General features: G+C 41.4%; 1 protein-coding gene across 4 annotated transcripts in view; it reads right to left on the bottom strand.

The window, feature by feature from the left end:
• The window catches only part of UAP1 (UDP-N-acetylglucosamine pyrophosphorylase 1), a 51,555-nt gene extending 38,677 nt beyond the window's left edge, over positions 1-12,878 (bottom strand). For 2 of the 4 annotated variants that reach the window (XM_043962814.1, XM_043962818.1), the window contains exons 1-2: positions 12,736-12,878; positions 3,051-3,380 (exon numbers count right to left, since the gene is read on the bottom strand). In XM_043962814.1, coding sequence (XP_043818749.1) covers positions 3,051-3,330 — 280 coding nt within the window. In that variant the 5' untranslated portion in view covers positions 3,331-3,380; positions 12,736-12,878. Of the gene's footprint in view, positions 1-3,050; positions 3,381-12,431; positions 12,622-12,735 lie in introns of those variants that run through there. The other 2 variants (XM_043962817.1, XM_043962816.1) reach the window with 2 other exon arrangements.
• Positions 12,879-14,206: the final 1,328 nt, after the last annotated feature.

Here is a 14,206-nt window from a genome sequence, read left to right as displayed (position 1 = left end):
TAAAACTCTGCATACACACCCTTTGACCTAGCAATATAACCACTAGGTCTGTATCCCAAAGAAATCAAAGAAAAAGGAAAAGGACCTATATGTACAAAAATATTCATAGAAGCTCTTTTGTGGTGACAAAGAATTGGAAATTGAGGGGATGTCCATTAGTTTGGGAATGGCTAAACAAGTTGTGGCATATGATTGTAATGAAGTACTACTATGCTATAGGAAATGATGAGGGAGTGGTTTCAGAAAAAAAAATTGGCAAACCTATATGAACTGATGCAAAGTGACATGAGAACAACCAGGAGATCTTATGCACAGCAACAGCAAAGTTGTAATGAGGATCAACTGTGAAAGACATGGCTGCTCTGATCAATATAATGATGCAAGACAATTCCAAAGGACTCATGATGAAAAAATGCCACCCACCTCCAGAGAGAGAACTGATGAACTCTTTGAGTGCAAATTAAAGCATAACTTTCTCATTCTCTTGTTGTTTTGCTTTGTTTGCAATGTGGCTAATGTGGAAATGTTTTGTATGATTTTACATGTATAATTGATATCATATTGTTTGCTACTTCAGTGGGTGGAGGAGACATGGGATGAAAGCATGCAATCTAGAACTCAAAAGTTTAAAAGCAAGGAATGTTAAAAATAAATAGTAAAATTTAAAAATGTGAATACAAAAAAGAAAAAGTCCTTGCCTATTTCTTAATTAATCATATTTATAAATGAAAGACAAAAACTCCTAAGCCTAAAACAAAGAGATTGTATATACTTCTACACTACTTTCAAACTGACACCACTATAAACATTTGCTATTTATTAAAAATGCACTAAAATTTTTTTAAAGAAACATATCTATGAAATCTTCTTTCAATCCTCATATAAGCAACTTTCTTTCCCTTTAAAAATTTACTGCATGACACTGTTTGTAAAAGCCTACTTTCAAACACCCAGTAGTTTAAGTGAACACAAAAATATATGGACAATTATAAAACTGATCACCCCCACCCAGGCCTTGAAACTATTAAGTGAATATTATATCATGCCCTGGTTCTGTGCCAACAGTAGGCTTGAGCTGTTCCTGGTATAACACAAAGTTGTACATTGCCCTCAGATTTCTAACATGAGAATGTGAAAAGGACACCACACCAAACACTCCCTGCTTCTCCCATCAGGACATCCTGAGGCTTGGGCATTCCATTCATTTTCCACTTCAGTTTTTGATGATAAGACCAAATTAGAGGCTGCTTTTAGTTCCTACAGAGAGCAACATCATTTTGTTCCAGGGAGACTGGCTAGATTGGAGCATGAGACACATATTGCTACTGAAAAATTCTAGCATCCGCCTGATGTCATAGCTGGGCTTTGAGGCAAGTGATCCCTTTAAATCACCAACATAAGATCCAAGAAGAAGTAGAGGCAGCCACAACTGAGAGGCAGGGGCAATGTGATGTCCCATAAAAAACAATGACTTGTAGTCAGAAGATCTGGATTTGAATTCTACTCCCGGCACTTCACAGCTGGGAGACCTTGGGTGAGCCACAAATTCTCCGAGTTTCACTTTCCTCACATCTATAAAATGGTCACAGCAGGAGTGTGGTGAGAATCAGGTGAGGAAATGAATGATTTACAAACTGTGAAGTCTTATTACCACAAGATATTTTCAATAGGGGTGGGGAACATGCTGGGTAGCTCTTGCCTAAAGGAAATGGTCCTTTTAAAAATCAACATGTGTCAAGAAGAGCCCATAGAGTCTAAGACTGGGTATCACTAGAGGACATCTGAAGCAGCTATTTGGAAGCTATTGTTTCACACCTTAGTGAGAGAGCCCCAAGCATCATCAAAGGTGATACCAGCTATTCCAAGGCTCAAAGGCAGAGGTGTCAAACACACTGCCAGTGGGAGGCCCACAACACTCTTTAGTGTCACATGAGCCAGGTTAAGATGGAATTGGAAGGGCAGCTAGGTGGCACAGTGGATAAAGCACCAGCCCTGGATTCAGGAGTACCTGAGTTCAAATCCGGCCTCAGACACTTGACACTTACTAGCTGTGTGACCCTGGGCAAGACACTTAACCTTCATTGCCCCACAAAAAAAAAAAAAAAGATGGAATTGGAAAAGATTTAACAAAATTTATAAACAATAGAATATAAATAACATTGATATACAGTTTTCTAAGTCAATACACAAATGCAGGGATTCTCATGGATTATGTAAGGATATCTGTATATAGATAAAACATATAATATGTAAAATGTGTCTATATATGTGTATATATATTCCAAATCTAAAGATGAAAGAGAAGAATTATTACATAATTACAAGTTTCATCTGCAAGACTCAGTATCTTTTCCTATTAGAATATAAATAACCTCTGGCCCCTGTTTTAATTTGAGTTTGACATCACTGCCGTAAGGTATGGCTTTTGCTCATCTCTATATTAAAGCTCACGCTACCCAAAAGAGGAAAGACAACCAGGCAGAACAATTATCAGAAAAAACAAAAAGAAGAGACAGATAATAAAATACACAAGCACCAAAATTAAATCTTCTGATGCCACCCAAGAGGCCAGCTGATCTTATAAGCACCACAGCATGTCTGGTATGAAAGAACTAAATGGATTTCTCTGGACATTTGGGCTACATTGTACCTTTTCTAAAAAGCATTAGGATTATACATAAGGAATTATGATTTTGTCATCATGAGAAATTCTCATTGTGGGAAATCTAAGAAGCTAAGTCCTACAGCATGACCTGAGAAAAACAAAGGTTAAGAAACTTCCCAAGGAGCACACAGCTACTAAATGTTAGAAGGAGGATTTGAACCCAGGTCCTTCTGTACTGAAGTCCAGTGGTGCCTCCCAGGAGTAGTTACATTAATAGAATTTACAACAGAAGAATAAAAAGGCAATTTGTCTCTCAAAAATATAAACATTAAGCCAGTATCAGAGTCAGAATAGATCTACTTCATTTATTCTATTTAGGCTGCTTTTAGTAGCTCTATTAAATCTTAAGTGCCAGTCTTGGAAGAGTTGATAATATGTTAAATACCTTCCCTTTCCCAGTGTTGAATCTGCTCTTGGTCTCTTGTGGCACTGCCTAACACTTCTCGAGGTACAGGCTCCATCCGTTCATCTACCTTCTCCTGAGAAGAGGACTGATTAAATCCTTCAATGGCCTTTTGAAAAAAGCAGTTCAGCTCCTCAAAATCAATAGCTTGTAGTTCTTCATAAAGTTCCGTCTGCTGGGCTTCTTCCAACTCATCCCAGAACTGTAGTAGGTGATCCTGCCCAACCACGGACAACCTACACTTGAGGTCATTCACATTCATAATGTTTCAGTTTCCAAGTCTCGTAATAAAAAGGCTGTTAACAGCTGTAACTGTGAGGATGAAAGAGAAGAATCATTAACAATACTTATAAGTTTCATCTGCAAGATTTGAGCTTTTTTTTTCTATTAAAAGGTAAATAACTGCTGTTTAAAAAAACACATCTTCCATCTTTCAAACACCATACATTTTGTACAGAGGTCATAACTAAACTAAAAAGCTATAGGATGAAAGAAAAATAGTGAAACAATGTAGCATTCCCCAATGGATAAATAGTTAAAGAATATGAACAGCTTTCAAAAGAACTGCACACTATTAAAATTTATATTTAGGAATGCTCCAAACCACTAATAATTGGAGAAATGCAAATCTAAATAACCTTGAAGCTCACTGTACGCTCTGCAAATTGTCAAAGATGCCAAAAAGACGATAATCACCAAAACTGGAAGAATACCAGGAAAATCGGCACATTTGTGTATTGTTGAGAGAGGCATGAATCAGTATGATCATTTTGGAAGGCAGTTTTAAATTATGCAAATAAAGTCACTAAAATGTCCAATATCCTTTGACCCAGAGATTCCACTATTAAGTCTATAGCCCCATGAAGGCCACATATAGGAACAAAGTTTCCATTTACACCAAAATATATTATAGCTGCACTTTTTGTGTTTGCAAAAGAATTGGAAACAAAGCAGATGCCTATGGAAGTGTATCTTCTACTTAATGCTCGTAGGACCTTGAGCAAGTCACTTTGTTTGCTATACCTCAGTATCCTTACCTGCAGAAGTGGTAGGGTGAGCTAAATCAGGGTGTCATGGATAGATTTCAAGGTTGGGGGAGGGGGAAGGAAGGACTGTGAACTCGGATAGGAAAAAAAATTGCAGCTTTGTTTTCACTGACCTCCCTAATTTCCTTCAATTAAGAATGTAGTAATTGAAAAAACCACCAAAGTTTCCAGCAAACATAACAAAACATCCAAGCTACTGGGTTGGAATCCTGCATATGTGGCCAGGTACAGTCCCTGAATTGAATGTCTGTGCTTAACTGTTTTTTTGTTTTGTTTTGTTTTTTGCAGGGCAATGGGGGTTAAGTGACTTGCCCAGGGTCACACAGCTAGTGTCTGGGGCTGGATTTGAACTCAGGTCCTCCTGAATCCAGGGCCAGTGCTTTATCCATTGTGCCACCTAGCTGCCCCCTTAACTGCTTTTGTCACAAGAAAGAATTCAGTGGGGAATTTTGCATATGCTATGGAGATAGAATCAACCAGCACGTACTAGAAATATGATCACAAAACAAAATGACTCTGGTTACCAGTGACAAGAGGTATAATTGCCACTATCAGTACTGCATGTGTTTCCAATTGATAATAAACTAAGATCCTTGATAGCTAGGTAAAAATGAAAGTGACTTGTGATAAACCCTAACCCAGATACCTGAAGGGCCCTGGGGAAGGTAGAATGGAAGGGGTGACACCAGAGCTGTGCCTGGAAGGAAAACAAGCCTTCTTTGAGATAGTGGTGAGAAGAGCCTGTAGGGCAGGCCTTGGGGAGAGCTTCTAAGAGTGCACAGGGAGTGCCCTGTGGGCTTCTCAGAATATGGAGCAGTCTACTGTAGCTGGAATTTGGAAGAGTGGGGAGGAGCCAGAGTGTGGATGGCTTTCAATGCCGGGCTAAGTAGTGTGTATTTCATACCTCACACCTGTGTCTTTTTTTTTTTTAAGTGAGGCAATTGGGGTTAAGTGACTTGCCCAGGGTCACACAGCTAGTTAAATGTTTAGTGTCTGAGGCTGGATTTGAACTCAGGTCCTCCTGAATCCAGGGCCAGCAATCTATCCACTGCACCAACTAGCTGCCCCAGAAGATTCTTTTACAGGCTGTGAAGGGCTAGAAATAAGGAATAAAAGAAGGGGAAGAGAAACAATGAGGACCTGACCTAGGGTCAGGCTCTGGAAGGATATACCTTATTCAAAGCAAACAGGATAGATTTTTCTTTAAGGGGGCAGGGTTTAAGTAAGCTTATGTAGTAAAAGACAAACTCATGAAAAAAAATCCTTAAATAAGAGAGAATAAAGATGGAGAGGGCATCTAGGTGAATATCAGTGTTAGGAAAAACAAAAGCAGTTTTATCATCAGATCATCAGAGATCATCAGGACAGAAGAAGGAAATGGAAGAGGAGATAGGAAAATAAATCACAAGTCTCCAAAGGTGTGATATGGGAGTAAGGAGAAACTGCAATTCTTTTTTTCAATTAACAAAATATATTTTCTCTTCTCCCTCCATCTCTCTCCTCGATGGAAAAAGGAAACCCTCCTTACAAATACGCAAAATAAAAAAATGTGTTCTCCCATTAGCCATATCCAAAAATATGGCTCATTCTGCATGTTGTGCCCATCCCTGTCAGGAAGTAACCAGTCTGCAGCAATATTGCTAGGGCATTGTGGCTGGTGAGTGCACTGATCAGAGTTATTAAGTCTTTCAAAATTGTTTGTCTTTACAATGTTGTTACTCTCTACTGGTTCTGTTTACTCTGCATCCCTTCATATGAGTCTACTCAGATTTCTCTGGAATTGTCCCTTCATTTGTTAGGGCCTAATAGTACTTTGTTACATTCACATACCATATTCGGCTCAGTCATACCCAAATTCTTGGGCACCCCCTTACTTTCCAGTTCTCTGATGCAACAAAAAAGAGCTGCTCTAAATATTTCTGTACATATAGATAAGAGATGCCAATCATTTGGACAACGACAGTAGTCCTTTCTCTGCCAAAAGCAAAATAATTGTGGACTTGACAAAGATAATTTCCTCCTTCAAGAGATGGAAAAACATCCAAAAGGAAGTTATTTTCTGGCTCTGATTCTTCAAACAGGCTGTTTGCATCTAAAGGATGGAAACCTTGAAGGATATGGCCCTTCTTATAATTTGTAACAGAAGACAGGAAAGCCAGGCATAATTTGACATGCACCCCAAATTCTGAAAGTTCCAAAGGATTCAGAAGAAAAATAGGTGTTCCTCTACTAGAATTCCAAATGGAGAGTCAGCCCTGGAGGAATGAGAAGCTCTCGAGAATGAAAATCTGAAGATACAAAGAAAAACAGTTCCTTTGAGGAAGGAAAAAAGGGATATAGATGCAAAATACAAAAGGTACACACCAGCCAACTTAAATTTTTAACAAGGCATGTGGAAAAGATGGAAACGAACAGTTATGGCATGGCCCAGTCACAAGCAAAAGTGTCTGGAGTGCTAGAGCTGAGTGAGAATAAAGTGAGGGTGGTGATGAAAGCTAAGGATGACAAGGAAAGCTGTTTTAAGTTAAAACAAGTCAAAGAAGTGGATCAGAAAAAGGGAAGAATAATGACTGACAGAGAAGGCAAAACTGATCAACGCATATTTTATTTGTTTTCTCTGCCATGATGATCTCTGAACTGGAAAGAATGAAACGAAAATGGCTCATATGAGTTGACATCCTAGATAAGTAAAGCGATACTTAGAGTACCTAATTACCTGTGATGAATTCAAGTTACCCAACCCAAAGAATGGAAACTACAATGGAAACTGAGGGCTTTAAGGCCAAAGGGCCTAAGTTTAAAATCTTTCCTTGCCACTTTATATGTGAAACCTTGGGAAAACTATTGACTTTTTATGGGTCTCATGATCATCACCCTAAAACTCAATGACCTCTAAAGTCTCTTTCAGCTCTGAATCTATGGTTCAATGATTAGTTACATTCTAAATTACTGAAAGAACAAGCAGAATGTATTACCAAGTAGCATAGAACTAGAGATAGGAAAATGTCATGATATTTTTAATGGAGGATGGGGCCTGCACACTAAACCTTCTGGCAAATTCTTCAAACATATTTTTGAAGTATGAGAGTATAAAGAGAATATCTAGAAAAGGTAATGATCACACAAAATCCAATAGCACTACTAGATCTGTATCCCAAAAGGATTTTTAAAAAATAAAAAGGAAAAGGGCCTTTTAGTAGAAAAAATATTTATAGCAGCTCTTTTAGTGGTGGCAAAGAATTGGAAATTGAGGGGATGTCGGTTAATTGGGGAATGGTTGAACAACTTGTGGTATATGATTATAATGGAACACAACTGTGCTCTAAGAAATGATGAATGGGATGGTTTCAGAAAAACCTGGCAAAACTTATTTGAATTGGGGGCAGCTAGGTGGCGCAGTGGATACAGCACAGGCCTTGGGTTCAGGAGGACCTGAGTTCAAATCTGACCTCAGATACTTGACACTTACTAGCTGTGTGACCCTGGGCAAGTCACTTAACCACAATTGCCTCACCAAAAAAAAAAAAAAAAAACTTATATGAATTGACATGAAACAAAATGTGAAGAACCAGAAGATCAATGTATACAATAGCAACAATATTGTAAGCTGATCAACTGTGAATCACTTAATTATTCTCAGAAATACAATGACCTGATAATTCCACTGACTTACTATGAAAAATGCTGTCCATCTTCAGAAAGAGAACAGATGAAGTTTGAATACAGATCAAAGTATACTTCTTTTTAATTTTATTTTTCTTGGGGTTTTTTTGTTGTTTTCTTTCATAGAATGACTAATATGGAAATATGTTTTGCATGACTGCACATGTATACCACCTATATCAAACTGCTTGCCTTCTCAATGAAGAGAGAGGGGAAGGAGGGAGGGAGAGAATTTAGAACTCAAAAAAATTTTAAATGAATGTTAAAAAAATTTTACATGCAATTGGGGAAAAAGTAAAATATTAAATAAATAATTTTAACAAGTCAAAAAATTTCATTAAGCACAGGTCATGTTCAATTAACATCATTTCTTTCTTTTTGGGACAGAGTTACTGGACTAGTAGATTAAAAGAATGACAGTTAGCTGTTTACTTGTTTGAATCTCCCTAATTGAATACAAGCCTCCTGTGGGCAGGAACTTCTTGGTTTTTTGTTTGTTTGTTTTTGCTAGCAATAAACACAATAACTTGAGGCAGTTGGAGAAACTCATCCTAACAATTAGAAAAGGCTAATTGTAGCAGATGGCAAAGGAATTCAATCTTTTTTTTTTTTTAATGAGGCAATTGGGGTTAAGTGACTTGCCCAGGGTCACACAGCTAGTAAGTGTTACTTGTCTGAGGCCGGATTTGAACTCAGGTACTCCTGACTCCAAGGCTGGTGCTCTATCCACTGGGCCACCTAGCTGCCCCGGAATTCAATCTTAAAGAAAGATAAGCTCTGGGCATGGGTGATGGAAAGCCAAATTCAGGGAACCATAAGTTGCACGATTTGGATAGAACAAAAAGCATTTGGAGAGTTATGTGAAATAAGCTTGGGAAAGCAGGCTAGAGCCAAACTGTGAAAGATTTTAATGCTAAACTGAAGAGTATATAGTTTATCCTTTGGGCAACAGGGAACCATGGAAGGTTATTAAGCAAAGGAGTGGCCTAATCAACCCTGTGTTTGAAGGAGATTATTCTGCCAAGTAGGAAGACAGATTAAAGAAGAGAAAGACCAAAAGCTAAGACTCCAAAGAGGAAGCTATTGTAATAGTCCAGGAAGGGGTGATGAGAGCCTCAAACTAGAAGAAAAAATGGAACATATTCAAGAGTCGACAAGCCTTAACAACTGATTTTATATATATATATATATATATATATATATATATTGAAGATATGAAGGGTGGGAGAGGTCACTAAAAGCAGGGAGGCGCCCTTAACAGAAAAAGGGAAGGTTAGAAGAGTTGGGGGTGGGGGAGCAGGGAAAGGGAAATAACCAGTTCCATTTTAGAGATGATGAGTTTGAGATGCCTGTAGAACATTGAGGTAGAGATACCCAACAGGTTATGATATCAGACTGGAATTCAGAATAAAAATTGGCTCTATGGGTCTGAGAATCATCTACATAGAATTATGTCAGGTAATGAAATCACCAATATATACATACATTACATATACACACACACACACACACACACACACACACACACACACACACACACACACATATATATATACAGGGGGAGAGGGAGAGAGGGAGGAGAGAGAGAGGGGGGAGAGAGGGAGAGAGGTTCTAGTTCCACCCTGGGGCATTCTGACATATCTGGGTATGCATATGGATGTTGAGTCTCAGCAAGATTGAGAAGTAGAGTCAAAATAAAGCAAGGTCCCAAACACCAAAGAAGAAGAGATTAACCAGGGTTAAATACTGCAGAGAAGCCAAAAATGTTGGATGACAAAGGGTCATAGGATTAAGAGACCCCTGGGAAACTCCAAAAGGGCAGCTTCAGTTTGGTGATAAGGTCAGAAGTGGAAGAACAACTGGAAGCCATATGCAAAGCACTACTAGAGACATGTTATTATCATCCCTAGGGCTTTTTCAAGGAGCTCCATGAAAATGAAGAGTCATAGGATGATGAAGGATGCCTACTCCTCCTCCTGGTACAGTGTCTTGGAGGAGGTGGAGGAGGGCATGCGATCAGGTGCCAGAAGTAATGCAGACAACGGCCAAGAATGCAGTGTCTTTCGTCGTGAGTCTGATTTCTGTACGGTCAAGAAGATGAAAGGAAGGTGAAGGGGGAAAACCCAAATGCAAGAGAAGCCTGGCATCGAAGAAAAAGGAAAGGTCCCTTCTCATGGACTGTCATGGACAAAGAGTACAAGCTTTTAGTGTGGGTATGTTTCAGAAAGTCAACTGACAAGCTGGGCCCGTTCAGGAGGAAAAATGGAGGATGGTTAAGGAAGTTCCTGCCATGTTGAGGCTTAGTTCAAAGGTTCACAGAAGGTTCAGCTTGGAGAATAGATTACTTGGGAGGAAGTGAGGAAAGAGAAGACATGCTAGCTCTCTCTACAATGTGAGACAGGGATTGGATTTATTCTTCTGGCCCAGTGGGTAGAACAAAGAATGACAGACACAAGTTGTAAAGAGTGAAATTTAGGATGGATATGAGGAAAAACTGAATTGTGACTGTACAAAAATGGAATCAGCAAATTTCCCCTCACTAGAGGTCTTCAAAGGCTTGTCAGAAAGGATTCTTGTTCAGGTATTGTTTGACTGAATGATCATCGAGCTCCCTTCCAACTCTGAAATTCTGTGATTCTGTGAAAAAAGATGCAGGAATTCCCATATTGTTGGAATGACAGATTTCAGTTTATTCTTAAGAGACAGCTATTATATCATTGGACTCACAAACACAGGACAACTAGTCTTTCCATTTCCAGCAAGCTTTAGCACAATGCCTGGCACACAGTAGGCACTATAGAAATCTTTATTCCCTTCTCCCTTTCCATTCAGGAACCCCTGTCAATCCCATTAAGACATGAGTATTCAGCAACAAACAGCAACAAATAGGAGAGCTAGTCTGGGAAATTTGGGGCCTGTATAAAGTACTCTCCTAAAATCAGATTTTGGATAATTACTTTGGGGATGATGCAGAAGATAGATATAAGTCAAACTAGGGCTAGAAGGGATTACTGAACTCTAGCCATAGCTCCTCTTCTTACAGATAAGGAAACTGAGGCCCTAAGAGGGCCAAGTATTAATCAGGACCTCTATTCTGCTTGGCTTCTAAGATCATATGAGAATGGATACATTCATAGTGGTATGGCTACAAATAAGTAACTTTCAGCAAGGTCATATAGATAATCTGTGCCCAGTGCTAGAATAAGAACAAGGTCTTCTTATTTCAAATTGAGTACTCTTTCTAAAAAGTTTCTGATGCACCTCCATCAAAAGAAACCTTTTGCAACTCTGATTTCTAGAATTCTGATTTTTAGATTAAAAACAAATATGACGCTTTTCTGAAAATCATAACAGGATCTGATACAGTCAAGAAGCCTAATGTCTTTTTTTTCCTAATGTCTATTTTTAATCTGTGAAATTTCACCTTCCTTTGGTTCCAGTGGTTGCCAAAGCCAAATGGTCAATGGACAATGTCAGATACATCCAATTAAGGGAGAAAAGAGTAACTCCTCCCTAACGCTATCCTCAAGCAAAGGCTTAGAAAAAGAGTCACCAACTGGCAAATGAAAAGGAAGTCTCTTGTTAATATTGTATTTGTTTACAATATATTTGTTACAACACTTGTTACAAATAAAAAACTTGTTGTGACAACTTCCAATCAATAGTTGTCTCTCATTGGGGGTTCAAGTAGTTGATTCCTTTAGAAGAAAGCGTTATAAAGTCATTTCCCTTTAGAAGTGGTATGTGATTATTAAATAATCACCAACACCCCCAACATACAATTAAGTGTTTAGATTTTCAAAATTTGTCAAAAAAGACAAAGGGGGTAAATAACATTAAATATGAAAATGGGTCAAAGTTCTCTTGGGCAATCATTTGCTAAGGTAAAGGCCCTTATTGCTTTGAAAACTTTTGCTGGAGAACTGACAAGGATACTTGATCCTGTAAATGCTTGGCAACATATTCTAGGAAGCATTTCTTGGTCACTGCTAAACGAGCCAAATGACTAATAGAGAACACTTGGACAATTACATTCAATTTCTTCCAACTCGACAGTCTTCACCCCACCCCCAAAATACACAATAAATCTCACTGGGACTTCCTTAATTTGGAGGTACTATGTAATCATATACCTATAAAAATCGGTCAAATACCATTAGTGTCTCATTCACCGAATTCCCTATAAACTTTTGACAGGCTTGCCACGGCTTTGGCCCCAAACCTGATACAAAAGCAGCAAACCCACATGTCCAGGATGCACGACTCCCTCCCTTTAATTCTAAAAAGATTCCTCCATAGCCCAGACTTCGCCCTAAAAACAGCATTAACAACTACTCCCTGCCTCCCTCCAGGATAGCTTTTTTTTTAAATGAAGAAATCAGTTGCTCACCCCCCTCCCCGGCTAGGCTCCCCTACCCACCTACCAGAGGCATCCCCATCAGAAGTCCCCTGGCCCCCAATGTCCACCCCGGCCTCAAGTGTGGTCATCTTGACCACCCCCTTCCCCCCGCCCAATTTCCACTTCTAATCCCCCCCCCAAACCCTTTATGTCATTGGTGCGTTCAGGCAAGCCCTCATCACCCAAAGCGTCCCCTGACCTTTCCCAGTCCCCAGGATCAAAAGGAGATCTTGGTACTGCCCTTGCCTGACATACAGTTAGCGCTTAATTCGTGCTTATTCCTTGGCCCTCGTCCCTTGACATCCTTCTCCCTGGGACCCCACTTGCCCACCCCATGCCCAGCAGTCCAACCCGCTTAACTGGCGAGGGAAAGGGAGGGTGGCAGGGTATCCGGGCGCACGCGTGTCCATCTGCGTGGACGAGCCCGCGTGGACGATGCGTGTGTGTCTGTGCACCGAGGTCTGGGCATGGGCTTGGAGGAGGAGGGGTTATGCGCGTGCGCGATGGAGCCCACCCCCTCACGGAGGGAAGCCGGGGGGGCAGCAGGGCAGTCGCTCACCTCTGGCTGATAAGAGTCTCGCTCTCCGTCCCTCTGCTGGACCGCTCCAAGCGTCCGGCGCAGCCCCTCTTTTATAGCCCGGGGCGAGCCTCCGGCGAGCCCGCCCCCGTCTGCCAGCGCACAGTGGTTCGGCCTGGCGGGGGCGGGGCGAGGCGGGGCCTGGAGGCCACGCCCACGGGCGGACACGTCAGCGCCGGGAGCGCCACGGCGACGGGGCCGGCCCTGAGAGGGGCTGCGGGGCGCGAGCGGGCGGGGCGCCCACACGTCACTCCCTCGGGGTGGCCCAATGGGGTTGGACGTCCTGGAAGGAGGCGGGCCCCTCCCCTGTGGGTCCGGAACCAGGTGGCAATTGCGTCAGTCGAGCGGGCGGGGCGGCTCCCTGGATGCTGTCCCGATGACAGGCCCGTTGCTTGGAAGTGGTCACTTCTCGAGGGGCTGCCAAGACAGATGGTCCGTCGCCTCCTCCGTCCTTCCCCTTCCTCCTGCGGCTGGGCCCACGCTCTTCTCTGCCCCCATGGGACGGGATGGATTCGAAAGGATGCTGGCATTCAACGCCTTACAACCCGGGGCCAAGCTTTACGCTTCCTGCTCTCTTCCCGCCCTGCTGGCCTCCGGGCATTTCCCTAGGCCGTGCCCGCCACCAGCTCTGCCTGCCAAAATCCTGCCCTCCCTTCAAGGAGCCACCTCCTCCGTACAGTCTTCCAGGATTATCCCCAACCTCCGCCCCTTCCCCCAAAAGAAATAGATTTACAGTAATTAAAGCTGAAAGGAGTCTGGCCTTAGAGGTCGTCTCTCCCAGCCCAAAAAAGGAAGTGAGATTACAGGTTTATTCTATAAAAGTTCATAGAACTCTTTGGATTTAGAACTGAGAGGAACCCTAGCGATCTAAGCAACCGTTGTACAGATTTGGAAACCGAGGCCCAGAAAGCTTACATACAACACAAGTAGTTAGTGACGGCAACTTTTTTCCAACTGCAAATGAGTTCCCCAATTAACCACAAATTACAGAGCAGAGGCTTTCTGGTCCCAGAGGCATATAAGAAGTCTCTGGAAGTGCCTTGGAGCATGCGTAGATAGCCTGTTATAATCAATCTGGGTTAAATAATACAAGATAAATCCTGTAACAGGGACTGCCTTTAAGATGGTGAACTGATTGGGACTCAGGGAGGGAGGTGGACTCTTGTTAGTAGCCTCTACTGTGATCTATAAAAATGAGCTACATGGGGGGCAGCAAGGTGGCACAGTGGATGAAGCATCAGCCCTGGATTCAGGAGGACCTGAGTTCAAATCTGACCTCAGACACTTGACACTTACTAGCTGTGTGACCTTGGGCAAGTCACTTAACCCTCATTGCCCCATTTAAAAAAAATTTTTTCTTTAAATGAGCTACATGACTAGCTCCATCTCTCTCTCTCTCTCTCTCTCTCTCTCTCTCTCTCTCTCTCTCTCTCTCTCTCTCTCCCTCCCTCCT

Source organism: Dromiciops gliroides, chromosome 4 (assembly GCF_019393635.1).
Source record: "Dromiciops gliroides isolate mDroGli1 chromosome 4, mDroGli1.pri, whole genome shotgun sequence".
NCBI lineage: Eukaryota > Metazoa > Chordata > Mammalia > Microbiotheria > Microbiotheriidae > Dromiciops > Dromiciops gliroides.
This window is presented reverse-complemented; position numbering and strand designations above follow the sequence as displayed.